Source organism: Myotis lucifugus, unplaced genomic scaffold (assembly GCF_000147115.1).
Source record: "Myotis lucifugus unplaced genomic scaffold, Myoluc2.0 scaffold_353, whole genome shotgun sequence".
In the NCBI taxonomy this organism is placed as follows: Eukaryota; Metazoa; Chordata; class Mammalia; order Chiroptera; family Vespertilionidae; genus Myotis; species Myotis lucifugus.
Window position 1 is genome coordinate 804,125 of NW_005871401.1, and position 14,588 is coordinate 818,712.

The window sequence follows — 14,588 nt, forward strand, 5'->3', positions numbered from 1 at the left end:
CGTGTGTTCCTAAGCTGTGCACACTGCCGGCTGGGGTGGCTTAGGAGCCGTTCTAATGCTCTATTATCCTCACTCAATCTGCTTGTCCATGAAGTGCTGGTACGTGTAAATGGCACGCTGACAGGGCACTGCCCACCTCCAGATGTGCTGGATGCTTTTGTCCAGAGCCTGTAATGCTGAGTTTTCCAAATGGACTGAGAGAAAGTAGACAAGTAATGCCTTCTCCTTCTGGTTCTGTCCCACTGCCCGAAGTTGTCCAGCTGAGGGGAATTCACTCTGTGTGAGTGGATTTCTCTAGGGGTGTCTAGAGGTCACTTTAGTGTGGTAATAGACGGGAACATCTGACTTTGCGTTAAGGTGGTTCGGTCTCCTAGAAACAGAAGGTCAGTTGTTGGGGGAACATGTTCAGTCGTGACTTAAGAACACAATCAAGAAACATTAAGTATGAAGAGATAGTCTAAAAGGCCAAAGACATGACTGTATTCTTCTCTTTCTCATTCTGTTTTTCTTCACTACCTCTGGACTGTAAATCTATTTTTCACTATGTTGCACAATTCCAGTTAAAGGTCTAATAGGCCCTATCCTCATGGACCAATTAAGATTTCTAGGCCTAAGACTCCTCATCTATAAAAGTGGTGAGACTAAATGATATCTGGACCCACTTCCAGCTCTAAAGTCCTGTCCTCCTGTTTTCATTATTAATGTACAGAAACACATTACATAGTCATTTACTCTTGTTATATATCATGGAATTCTGTAAATAGATTCAGTGAACAACAGTCATATAGTATATTTTAATGGAAGAAAACCTTAAAAATTGTCTCCTTTGTTATCATTTATTTTAACTTTAGAATCCAACCTACTGTAGCTAAACTAGTATAAAATATACCGGTCATCTTGTATGAGGACATTAATGAAATTAACTGCTTTTACCAAATTCTCATATCTTATCATTAGATTAAGAAGAAACTTTAAAATAAAGTTGTGCCTTATATCTGCAGATTAAAGGCAAATGTACAAATTTTAGGGCAAACATATAAATGGAAATCCTTATACAATATGTCTAAATACTAAAAAGGAATAATCCAAACTAATAAACTGCTAAGTAAGTACGTCTATCCTCTAACCTTCATGATATATCCTTACATTGACTTGGAAAGTTCAAATGTAGAATTGTTGCCCTTCTTGGAGATCCAAGCCAAAATGTGGCAGCATTCTGGATGAGGAGAGCTGGTACCCAGCCCCAGCTCCTGGCCCCGGCCCGCTCCCTTTCTCTCCCACACCTCCCCCCATCCCTTAACTTGATAAGACTCAAGCTCTCACAGGTAGGCATTCTGGGATGCACACAAGATCCAACTCCAGCCACACACCTCTTTGCCCCTTTCTTCAGCTCATTATTGTGCACACCAGTGGTGTGGTTCACCTCCGGAAGAACAGACTAGAGAAAGAGGCAACTCACAGTCTTTGAACTGAACTCCAGTCCTTGGGGCAGAGAACTCCAGGGTTCTTAGTATCAAAGCAAAGTCTAAGGTCAGGGGGTCAGCTACCATATGAGGAGGAGTGAGCCAGAAAAGAGCTTGCTAAAGCATGGGTCCCAAAGAAAGAGCCCTCCTGCCCAGGGCTAACGGCAATACAGAGTCTCTGTCTGAATGGAATAAAAAAAAAAAGACTTCTGCCTTAGCCACTTCCTTTGAGAAAACTTCACACACACTCACTCACTCACACACATTCACCCTCCCCCAAGCAAAGCTGGAAACTGTCTTCTCCTCCACAGCATTTATCACGCCATATAATAATTGTGCTTGGTACTTAGTGCTTCAATAAACTGAATGAGTGATAGGAATCAGTGAATTAATAAATCAGGTACTGATGCAAAAGAAGCAGATTTATATTTTTCTTTCAACCAATGTCATTGCATGTCAGGACTAAGATTAAACAGGATAAATCCAACAGAATTATTGCAATGCTGCTATTTCTCCTGCATCTTCATATAGTCATTCATGTATTATAGATTTCTTGGAGTACATGTGTGTTCGTGGATATGCATGGTGTAATTAAAAGACTGATTTTCATGAGGACAGTGATATTTGTATCAATTTCTCATCACACTGTGTGGCTACTTTTAAAGTAGAGTGTAAAAGACAGAAGAAATCTTAGGAATAATCTAGTTTATCACTTCATTGATAAAAAAAAAAGAACAGCATCAGAGTGAATAAATAACTTGGTCAAGGTCACAAAGTAGTCAGTGGCAGAACTAGGCTGGAATCCAGTTCACCTGATTAGTCTTATGTGTTTTGCACTCTGGATCTGCTAGATCTGCACTTTCCAATACACTACCCACTTGCTACATGTGACTGTTTATATTTAAACTAGAGGCCCAGTGCACGAAATTCGTGCACTCGGGGGTTGGGGGGCCCCTCAGCCTTGCCTGCACTCTCTTGCAGTCAGGAGCCCTCGGGGGATGTCCGACTGCCATGGAGGCGGAGATGCTCCTGCCACTGCTGCTGCACTCGCCAGGCATGAGCCCAGCTTCTGGCGCACTGACCACCAGGGGGCAGCTCCTGCATTGAGCCCCTGGTGGTCAGTGTACGTCATAGTGACCAGTTGTTCTGCTGTTTGGTCTATTTGCATATTAGCCTTTTATCATATAGGATTAACTCAAATTAAATACAGTTTAAAATCCAGTTCCTAACAATCGCACTAGCCACACTTCAAGTGCTTAATAGTCACATTTGGTTAGTGGCTACCATTCTGGATAGAGCAATATAGACCATTCCCATCATTCTAGAAAGTTCTGTTATACAGTGCTGGTCTAGATAGAAAACAGACCAGAGTCTGTTTTTGTACTCCTAAATTTAAGTCCTTCTTCTGCTGATCATGGGATATTTAAATTTTAGTAGCTGGTATTTCTCAGCATTGTTGACTTAAAATAGGAAAAGCGCTTATACATAACTGAATAGGAACATTTTTTACTGAGTGTAGTGTAGGGTGATAGGCCTTTGTGAATCATAAATGTGTTTCCTTTATGGTTCACTAGGGAAGAATGCTTAATCACAGAGGGCAGAGGAAGCTTGCTAATTTTTCTTACTTTCCGGGTCATTTCCATTTTGGGTTTAGCAACGAGAAACAATTTTTTGAATATGTAGAAAGGATGGAGTGAGCTATTTTCAGCCCAAAATATCTGGTGAGAGGCAATAGAGTCTCTCTTTGGGGACCAAATCAGAACATAGATTTTCAAATACCTAGATCTTTCTTTAATCTGCTGGTGGTGGGTAATGCTCAATGTTTAGTCTCGGTTTTTGTCAAGTGTTCAGAAAAAATGTATTACTTCTTTAATTTCCTGAGCTTTAAGAAACTTCCCTTACAAAGGTCACCACAATAAATGAGTCATCCTGATTTAATATTTCCCCCCAAAAGTCAGCATGTGAAATAGATACATCATAAATAATTTACTTAAAAAATAGTTAACCAACTTAAAAATTTTTCATCAAATATTTATGAATTAATATAATGACATGCCATCTTATTGATGTGATCTAAATTAGATCTGCATTAAAGAAACTTCTCCAAATAATAGAAATTGTGGAGTTATATTATTGAAACAAAAATCCCAGATACTTAAACAGAAACAACTGCCTCCAAATTGGAACTCTTTCGAAGGGGATAGGCATGATAGTTTGCACAGTAAAACAATGGGGGAAATGCGGTAAATGAAATTTAATACTTTTTATATTCATTGATTCACTGTTTCAATTTAGTCAATAATTTTGTTTGTTTGTTAGGCACTGATCTAGGTGTCAAGGATATAAAATAGATGGCTTGAAGAATCTGTTGCCTAGTCAAGCACATTTTATAAATATGTACATACATTAAAATACAGCCAGTTAATGTGCTAGAGAGACTCAGGTAAAAACAAGCCCCATCTGGGTGCATTGGAGAAGGCTCACCGAGGAAGTGAGTTATGACTGCAGAGCCTAGAAGAATGATTAAGAACGTCTCGTGAAGACTAATAGGAGAGTGGTTGGGAAGATACAGATATTAAGTGTGACGGGAGGCAGTCCATGAAAGACTTGAAACAAAAGAGGAGGCTCTCCCATCTTAGCACTGTCCTGTCCTTTCATTGTTTATGCTGAGTTTCTTCATACCCAGTTCAACTAAATCATTGGCTTTTTACACTGAGAACATTTCAGCACACTCTCTCATATTCTAAACATTTCCCAGTAGTTGCTAGTTTGGCACTTCCACACACTTAAGCTATGAAATCTGAATCTTGTAAAACATCGCTAGAATTATACTCCAGACATACATATAATAGTGGCTAGAGTTTATGTTTCATGACCTTCCCTCATCAATCATCCAAGTAGAACGTGCGATTTTATATAAGTACATCTGAAGTGAATCCTCCTTAAGACAAATTTCCTTTATTTAGTTCTAATTCCCTCTTATTCTTTATAAACCATTTTTATAGATTTTCTGATGCATTTGACCAGGTTAATATCTTTCAGAAGTTGTCATTAAAGTCCGTTTCACCAAACCCTGAGTAAGTCCAATACTAACATTTTATGACTCCGTAAGTTAGATTATATGTGTTATCATTCTTTCCTATGGAATCAGACTTTAAAAATAATTTTCTTTACTTTATTAAATCATGGAAAAACTCTTACCTCAAAAAAGGAAATAATTTTAAATGGCTTCATAGTTTGGGGCTTTTATCTCCCCTTCACAGAGGGACCACCTCTTTTCTTCTCTGCGTTTTTTATGACAGGAGCTGGTTGTATATTCTTGTATCTAGAAATGACCAGCAGCTTTCAGAGCTTCACATTTTACTGCTAGCCATCAGGGACAGAACAGGAACCGTGTCCGTCCCCTGCTCACGCAGAACATCATTTCCTAATAGCAGGCAGCCCGAGCTTGCCTTCAAACACCTCCCGGGAGGCATCCTAAAGCACATCATTTAGAAAGTCTGCATCCTGTTTAAGTAATTAATACCTCAATCAAATTTGTGCTAGCATCGGTTTTGTCAGAAAAAAATCATTAATTTTTCCCATTCCATGATCTATCCAACAGAAAGCTTTTTTAATTAATTTTTTTTCATTTTTATGAACTGGAAAGTGTAGCGAATGCAGAATGGTTATAGAAACATTCATTTCTTAACTGCCTGCTCTGAAGATGAACTTGAGTTGATACTACTACTTACTGTTTGTGTGATGGCTTTCTGACGTGTGTTAGAGACCCTAGACCTACATCCACATCCACAGCACTCTGAGTGTTAATGAGATCGTGTAGCTGGGATGATTTTTGCTTTGCTGTTTTATTATAGAGGCCAGGAACTGAATTCCTCCACCCACTCTTGCACTTGGAGGGGATCTAGAGGCTATTAGAATAGGCCCAGAGGGTTAGAATGACTCTGGTGAACACAAGGGTGAGAAAAAAAAACTTGATTTACTTTATGCATTCACTTACTCATTTTTATAATTTCATGACACTCAAAGGAAACACCATTGTGCTTAGAAGCACCTAAAAGGCCATGCAAATAGGATCTCTCTTCCCTATCCACATCCCCGTCTCTTACCCCCACCTGTAGCCTTGGTGTTCTTTAAACACACTTAGCAGGTGCCCACTTCTTGGCCTTTGTTCTTGCTGTTTCCTTGCCTGAGACATTCTTCACCTTCTATATGCTTAGTTCCTGCCTCGTCTCTTTCAGAGCTCCATCCAGCAGTCACTTTATCACTAAGACCTTCACTGACTCCCCAGTTTAAATGCTAGCACATCTACATCTCCCTCCCCAACCTTCTTATTGGCTTTAGCTCTTACCACCCCACACAGCTTCATATTTTATTTGTTTATTTGTTTACTGCCTTTCTCTGTTTACTAGATATGCAGTCCAGGGGGCCATGCATTTTTTGTTTAGTTTGTTCACTGCTGTATCCCCAGTGCCTAGAACATTGCCTGACACTCAGTGGGCATTCAAACACTTAAGGAGAGGAATTAATGAAGGAACTCAAAAGGATTCACTGAGCAATTACTATGTGCCAGCTACTGAGCATGATAAACACATTTAAAGTCAAGAAAGAAATAACCACTCAATTACAATCCTGTTGGTAAATTCTATAAACCAAGTCCTACCATGGGGTGCTTTGAAGAACAAAAGCAGGGAACCTAACCCCAAGGGGGAGACACTGAGCTCTGCATTATGGAAAGGGTGGAAGAAAGGACCAAAGATATAAAAAGCCCATTACAGAAACCAACCACCAGAGGTACAGAGATGTGAAAGCGTGGCTTATGTGTTGAACTACAGCTATTACGAAAGCTTGGACTTCTCTCAAAAGCTCTGGAAAGACACTGAAGGGGTTTTTTCCGCAGAGGAAGGATACGAATGCATCAGCCTTTTAGAAAGCTTACTCAGGCAGCGCTGTGCAGAAAGGATGGAAGGAGACTAAAAGCAGAGGGGCCCCTGGGTGGATGTCACATTAGCTATGTGACAGAGAAAAGGGTTTGAACAAGGGCTTAGCAACGCTGCTGAAGAAGAAGGATGGACCAGAAATGTATTCCTGAGTAAGTATCTGTTGGGCTTGGAGCACAAGGAGTAAAGCCTTACTCAGGCCTGAGCAGCACACTTGCGGTAAAGACAATCACGAAACGGGGGCTATCATATTTCTTTAACTTATGTGCTGACCATATTCTACCTGATATTTTATATCATCTTTAGAAAGGGAAACTAGCAGGGGTGGGGTAAACAGGAAAGAAAATCAAGTGCACTGTGTAAATTTATTAGTTTTTTTTTATATATAAGTTTTAACTTGGCATAGCTCCCCATGGTCTTTTCTGAAAGATTGTGAAAACGTTGGTGTAAAAGTTCACCTGTAGACAAGTGAAACTTTCAATGGCTCATTTGTTTTTATCATTTGAGCAAACGTATGGCCATTATGTAGAATCTTTCAATGAAAAAGCTTGATGTATTTTACAACACCCAGGACCTATATTGAAATGAGCATATTTTAAGGTTCAAATTATATTTTAACACTTTTGGAGTTAACTTAAATGTATATATAGCTTAATATGTTGAGATTCCATATGTTACACAGTTTTTAATCTCGAGACATATGCAAAGAAGTTATTTTAAAAAATAAAAGAGACCTGAGCGGCGTGACTCGGTGGTTAGAGTGTCAGCACAACAGAGGGTCGCAAGTTCCATTCCTGGGTGCAGGTCTGATCCTTGCCCCAGGTCAGGGCGCATACTGGATGCAACCAATGGATGTGTCTCTTGTATCAATGTTTCTCTCTTCCTTCTCCTCCTCCTCCTCTTCCTCCTCCTCCACCCTCCTCCTCCTCCTCTTCCTCTCCCCTCCCTTCTACTCTCTCTTCTCTAAAAGGCAATGGAAAAAATATCCTCACTCCTTGGGTGAGAATTTAAAAAAAAAATAAAAGAGACCAGATTAGTCTTATTTTAACTGGTTGTATACAAAATATATGCAAACATAAAGGTGCCCATCAAAAAAATGTCTAAGGAAGGAACAATTCATTAATTAATAAATATGGACAGAAAAGATTAACTCTTTGGTTTGGAAAACTATTTGATCCAAACTTATTGAGTCATGGGGATAACAATAGTGTAATTATTTTAGAGATCTTAGAACACTAGAAAATTGACTTTAATTTGAAGAATAAAAAGAAGCACTGGTTTGACTAGTAAGTAATGAACTTAGGACATTATTCATCTAAGTCATTATTCATAATGACTTTTGAAGCAAGATGAAAATAAGAAGAAAGATTCGATAAGTTAGTGAATGGTTCTATGGCAATTGCCCACTATTTTATCTACACTAATAAAAGAGAAAAATGGTAATTGGTGTACGACCGCTACCCTTCCCATTGGCTAATCAGTGTATCCTTATGCAAATTAACTGTCAGCCAAGATGGCGGCCGGCAGCCAGGCAGCTGGAAGCGAACATGAGGCTTGCTTGCTGCAGACTCCAACGTTCCCCGCCTGACTTGCAGGCCTCTGAGCTGGCAGTTTGAAACATTCTAACAAATATAGCCGGCTGGGATCTCAGAGCTGAAGTTATACATTGTTTCGATTATAGAAGGCTGGGATCTCAGAGCTGAAGTTATACATTGTTTCGATTATAGAACGGCAAACAAACCAGCAGCAGAAGCCTCAGAGCTAGAGCCAGAGCTAAAGCTGGCCCAGAAGAAAAAAAAAAAAGAAAAAAAGGAGTGGTTGGGAGCTCCAGTCAACAACCGCCAGCCTGAAAGCAGCCCTCAGCCCCTCACCCAGACTGGCCAGGCACCCCAGTGGGGACCCCCACCCTGAAGGGTGTGTGACCAGCTGCAAACAGCCATCATCACCTCATCCAGGCTGGCCAGGCACCCCAGTGGGGACCCCCACCCTGATCCAGGACACCCTTCAGGGCAAACCAGCCAGCCCCAGGCCTCTATCCTATATAGTAAAAGGGTAATATGCCTCCCAGCACCGGGACCAGCGGAGCCGCGAGGTCTCCTGACACCAGATCAGTATGACAGGGTGCAGCGCCCAAACCCCCTGATCGCCCTGCGGCTCTGTGTGTGACAGGGGGTGGTGCCCCAACCCCCCACCCCCTCCACGGGCCCTGCTCTGTGTGTGACGGGGTAGAGCCATAACCTCCCCATCGGCCCTGCCCTGAGTGTAACAATGGTGGCGCCCCAACCCCCTGATCCGCCCTGCTCTGTGTGTGACAGGGGCCGGTGCCCTAACTCCCCTATCGGCCCTACTCTGTGCGTGACAGGGGGGAGCTCCCCAACCCCCTGATGGGCCCTGCTCTGTGCATGACGGGGGGTGGCAGTGCCCCAACCCCCTGATTGGCCCTGCTCTGTGAGTGACAGGGGGCAGCGCCCCAACCCCCTGATTGGCCCTGCTCTGTGCATCACAGGGGGTGGCACCGCAACCTCCCCATTGACCCTGCCTTGAGTGTGATAGGGGCGGTGCCCCAACCCCCCAATCAGCCCTACCCTGAGCGTGACTGAGGGTGGCTTCACAACCTCCCAATCCGTCCTGCTCTGTGCATGACAGGGGGCGGCGCCCCAACTCCCCAATCAGCGCTGCTCTGAGCCCGACCAGGGGCTGCACCTAGGGATTGGGCCTGCCCTCTGCCACCCAGGAGCAGGCCTAAGCCAGCAGGTCTTTATCTCCCGAGGGGTCCTAGACTGCGAGAGGGCACAGGCCGGGCTGAGGGACCCCCCCTTACCCCCCGAGTGCACAAATTTTTGTGCACCGGGCCTCTAGTATATTTATATTTGTACTAGACGCCACAAAACTAATCAAATGTAGACATCTTAATTAACTGGTAGCAACATACTCTAACTTCAAAATCAATTTTTGAACTCAAAGCCTTCATTTATAAGCTTAAATTTCATGACCACAATATCACAGGTATATAATGGGTTTGTTAACCTAAGGATATTCAAAGCACATACATAAAAGCAAAGTCTGATCAGGAAAATAACTATGTTGTGTTATTATGTGTGTTGTGTGTTTATGCTTACTCAAATGTATGTCTGTGTCTTATATTCAACTCTGCTTTATTCCTAGTCCTCTCCTAGTAATGGATGACACTATCCTTGGCTTGCTAAGATTTTTCCTGCTAATGATATCAAATGAGAAATTCAAATTTTTGGTAGCTGAGAACCTATCCTTGGCAACATAGTTATGAATAATTCACAAGACATGTATTCACAATTTAAAATTAATGTTATATTTTGAAAACTGCTTTTACTTTTAGAGTTTAGCAAAAATGGCAGTAGTTTCCTAACAGTGAAGAAAAACTTTGTTTATAGCAATCCTTTGACTTTCACTAAATACTGTGCTAAAATATACAATTAACATAATTTTTATGGATTTCAGAGTTATAAGTAATCTTTCTAAATCTCTGATATGTGATTACCTAATAGAGACCAAATTATAAAATAGCAGATACGTTAGTTTCTAGTTAAAAAAATTTTATTTAAAATTTGCTCTAATTTTATATGACATTTTTCCCAGGGTTATACATCAATATAATAAAATATTCAATTTTAGTGAACAATATTTTTTCAAGTGGCACAGTTAGGTTTGTAATGGGAAACAAACCCTTTTGAATTGAACATATACATTCTCAGTCTAAACATTGAATTAATGTACTTTTTGTTATATGATTTTCTTTTTAACATCAACATTTTAAGAAGTGACATACCCTGGAGACACTTGGAAAAATGGAATCATAGACAGTGATAAAACCCAAGTCTTTTCTTCACGCTCAGATCTGTAACTATAGCTTTCAAATTCTGACTTTACTCAGCATTAACATTCATTTCCCAAACAATTTACCCGATTGAGGAAATGATTAAACATGTTTATGTGCTGAGGGGAAGGAACTAGTGGGAAGCAGGAGGCTCTGATATGGATGCAGGGATAATTGATTTTCTCAAAGCCCCAAGGGCAGAGGCAAGGATGGATTCCAGTGTCTCCAAGATGCTTTTGACTTGTAGAGGATGAGGGCCTCTTCTTCTGACAATGGAAGGGGGAACACTGGGTTTGAATTGTTGAGAGATATGATGTTGAGGGAATTTATACCTGATAGCCTTATTTTTCCTGTAAAATCTAAAACAGGGAGAATTTGCCCTGTCCAGGTGGTTTGGTTGGTTAGACCATCATTAGGTACATCAAAAGGTTGCAGGTTCAATTTCTGGTCAGGGCACATGCCTGGATTATGGGTTCCATTCATCCTTGGTGGAAGCACATAAGGGAGGCTACCAATTGATGTTTCTCTCTCACATTGATGTTTCTCTCTCGCTCTCGCTCTCACTCTCAACCAATAAAATCATGTCCTCAGATTAGGATTTTTAAAAATCAAATAAAGCTTGGAGAATTTTAAATACAAGGAATGAGATGGGTAGGAAGGATTCTGACCACACAGATATGTCAGGTAACAAGCTCATTAGGAAGTTGGTTGGTTGAATAAATCTGAAAAGACTATATAAAGGTGATATTGCACATGTGCTTTCAATAATCTGAAGCTGATTATATGAGGAAATTGTTACTCTTCCTGTGAGGATTACAAAATAATTTATGAGGAACAGATTCTTCAAATGTTCCTAAATATTGTGTACTTTTTACTAAAAAAAAAATTATGTATGACCAGTTCTTCCTCTGATGACCACTCTAGTGCTTCAGTGTTTCAGAGTATGCATGTAAGATGCTGATTAACTGAAATGCAACACATTGAAAACAAACTAGCCATTAGTTAAGCGTAATGGAATAAAGAGCTCTTTATATGAAATGGTAGATTATCTATAATTTTGTTAAAATATACTGTTTAGAAGTATTTTTCAAAAATTGGAAAAATTGCTTAATATTTTAATATTGAAATAGACATGAATGGTCAGGATTATAGCTGCTTCTCTTTGTGCTCTTTTCCATCCTCACAAAGCCATGCCTTGTTCCAAATAAAGCCAACAGAATCCCAACACAGACTTTGTAGTTGAAAAACTGCTAAATCTCAGAACTGCCACATTTCCATTTTGTATGTAAATATTTCCATTCATCTTCCTAAATATTATATTTCTTCTCCCCCCGCCTCCCTCCCTAGAGTCACAGTTTACGCAACAGCTGACAGCATCATTTGTTCCTTTTCTGACAGTACACTAGGTGCCACAAGTGACCTTGTCGTCCCCTCATTTGTAAACAAGTGTTTGTGCAGGTCCATTAGCCGCATTTCCTAAGAAGAAGAATAGAGTAAAACATGTTTATTTGTAATACTGTTGGATTATGTTCTTTGCAAATCTGACTGAGGTTTTGAAGACGCAGAGGTCAGAGAATGTGTCCACTTACTGGGGGACCGCATTGCATTTTAACTGCTTCTCGTAGCAACAGCTGAGCTTTCTATGAGACTGATGTGATGGATTTGCAGGTATTTGAAAAAACAGAGGTGCTGGGATAACAAAGATTCTTTTTTAAAGGAAAAAAATCAGAATCTTACTGCATGTGCTTAATGTTCTCCAAAAGAGAATAAGAGGCAAGATTTATTTTCTTCCAACTGAAGATTTCATTTGCCTTGATGTACAAAATATGAGCATATTTCAGCACAGCTAAGAGAACCTTATAGAATAGCAGTTTTAATTGGTCATTTAAGTTTAAATGGTTATAATACGTTAATTGAATTGATTTTTTTTAGGGTCCTATGGGGCCTCCAGGACAAAAGGTAAAGTATAAACAATACTGTGAATGTAAGTAGTCTCCCGTTGCCTAATGGCTAAGCATGAGTGGTGGATGGGATTAGCTACTGCAAGCCACAGCGAAGCGGTCTGGTTTGTGCAGTCTAAAAATACAACCATAGAATGTGAGCCATTAGATTTCTAATCAATCCCATTATAGAAAATCCAGAGCAGACTCTTTTTATGCTATCTGCCAAACTTATAGGTTATTGAATTTTTCATTCAAACACTGATTAAATGTGACATCTTTGAAGTGAAGGGCCGTACAACACTGCAAATGAAGTGCATGGCCTTGCTCAAATACCTGATTGCCAAATGACCACAGAACTGACCAGACCAAAGGACGTACTTGTTGCTTGGTGACTGTACTCAAGTGGCCCCTGGTGCCTTCCTTTGCTGGGGTAATCTGAAAATTGACTTCCCGATTGTCATTTCTACATTGGAGAGGGTCTAGAATTTCTGAAATTACACCCATCCTGCAGTAATAAACGTATCAGTACAGGTAGATGGTCCTTTGCCAGCAAAGTATCACTAAGTCCCCATTGCCCATTACACCTCCCACCCCGCAAGGGGGGGAAAGGGACATTGAACCTGTAGAAAACTAAAGAAAACAATTGTGCCCTAACCGGTTTGGCTCAGTGGATAGTGCGTCGGCCTGCAGACTGAAGGGTCCCAGGTTCGATTCCGGTTAAGAGCATGTACCTTGGTTGCGGGCATATCCCCAGTAGGGGGTGTGCGGGAGGCAGCTGATTGATGTTTCTCTCTCATCGATGTTTCTAACTCTATGCCTCTCCCTTCCTCTCTGTAAAAAATCAATAAAATATATTTAAAAAAGAAAGAGAAAACAATTGTACCACAACAGGTGGACAAGTGATTATCTTTATCTTTGGAATCCATCAAAGATAGAGACTTTTTATCCCCAAGCAATGGGCATGTGGCATCTGTTGAAACATAACCCTGCAAACCAAGTAAAAGCCAATGAGTTGTGAGACAACTTGTGTATAGGAACACTCTGTCCTTCGCAATAATGTCTCTATTAGGCATGGTGTGAAATTGTAAAGCTACCCTCATCCACATGCAACCAGGCTAAAATTACTGCCTCAGGCCTCGGGAAGGACTTTAATGACCCGCTCAGTAGAGCCATGGAAGCACTAAGGAACTTGCCCTCTCAATGTGTTTTGTTTATAATGACTGTATTTTTAATCGACTTATTTATAGAGCAGTTTTAGGTTTATAATTACTATTTTTTTAACTTCTTCCACTATTATTAAGAAACTTAATAGCATACATGGACTAAGAAAAAGCTGTTTTCTAGTGCGAGGCAAAGAATAAGCACATTTTCTTTCAAAATGGTTTCTCCAGAGCCTAAAAGGGAGGTGTATGGAAGGAAATGACATCACTATTTGAAAACATTTGTTAATGTTACCTTATCCAGTTCAATGTCATAGATTTTCCTCAGGTGACAGCTTGCTTATTCTCAGTTCACCCCACCTCTGTCCAGTCATTGGTATTCACCCCAGAGCACATGCACACGTGTCCGAGGGCCTGCGCGCAGGCGCGCTCACTTAATATTTTATGTACGGAAGTCGTGTTGTTCCTAGTCAGTGTTTAACATTTGTAACATTTTTCCTAGTCTGCTTTGCAAGACATATTCACACTCATGTGGCTCAATGTGCTCCCTGAAAGTCTGGGGGGAAATGTTGCAAATGCAATAAATTTGAGTTTTACAACACGGGTCCCTTATTTGACTAATTGTGCAACAAGTGGTTGTTATTTTAATTACCGTTTGTTTTATGGTATTTAAATTCATAAAATTCAAGAGTTGCTGCTACTGCTAGGCATTTTCCAGATGGAACTAAGCCTGTTTATTTCCTAAAAGCACCCAGATTTAGAGCCATGTGGCGTTGTGACCCCTGTGGATCTCAATTTATGATGTGACTTTCTTTAAAATCTTACTGCAGTTTGGTGGATATTGAGAAACAGCTAAATTTAACTCTATAGTTTTTGCAAAAGCTTGATGAGTCTGCGTACCTTGTTGTATGTTTAAACACCGAGGGTAAGAACTGAAAAACATAGCCTCCCAGATACGTTTTGGCAAGGTAAAGCTATGGCTGACGTAACACAATATAAATTTAGAATTGAAGTATTTGTGATTGTGATATCAATTTAATTTAATCATGTGTCTCCTTAGGGTTCTGTTGGAGCACATGGGATTCCAGGGATGAATGGGCAAAAGGTGAGTGCTATATTTTTGATCATTTGGAGATGACTAAAATTGCAAAATTATTCTAATCAGTAATGTTAGTAATAAGTTTATGTGCTTATAAAAACTCTACAAATACTTTTGAAATATAAAAAAT

At 40.3% G+C, this 14,588-nt stretch overlaps 1 protein-coding gene across 4 annotated transcripts in view; it reads left to right on the forward strand.

Moving 5' to 3' along the window:
- The window catches only part of COL25A1 (collagen type XXV alpha 1 chain), a 472,442-nt gene that overhangs the window by 358,666 nt on the left and 99,188 nt on the right, over positions 1-14,588 (forward strand). For all 4 annotated transcript variants that reach the window (XM_023764848.1, XM_006101373.3, XM_023764849.1 and 1 more), the window contains exons 11-12: positions 12,189-12,215; positions 14,420-14,464. In XM_023764848.1, coding sequence (XP_023620616.1) covers positions 12,189-12,215; positions 14,420-14,464 — 72 coding nt within the window. The remainder of the gene's footprint in view (positions 1-12,188; positions 12,216-14,419; positions 14,465-14,588) is intronic.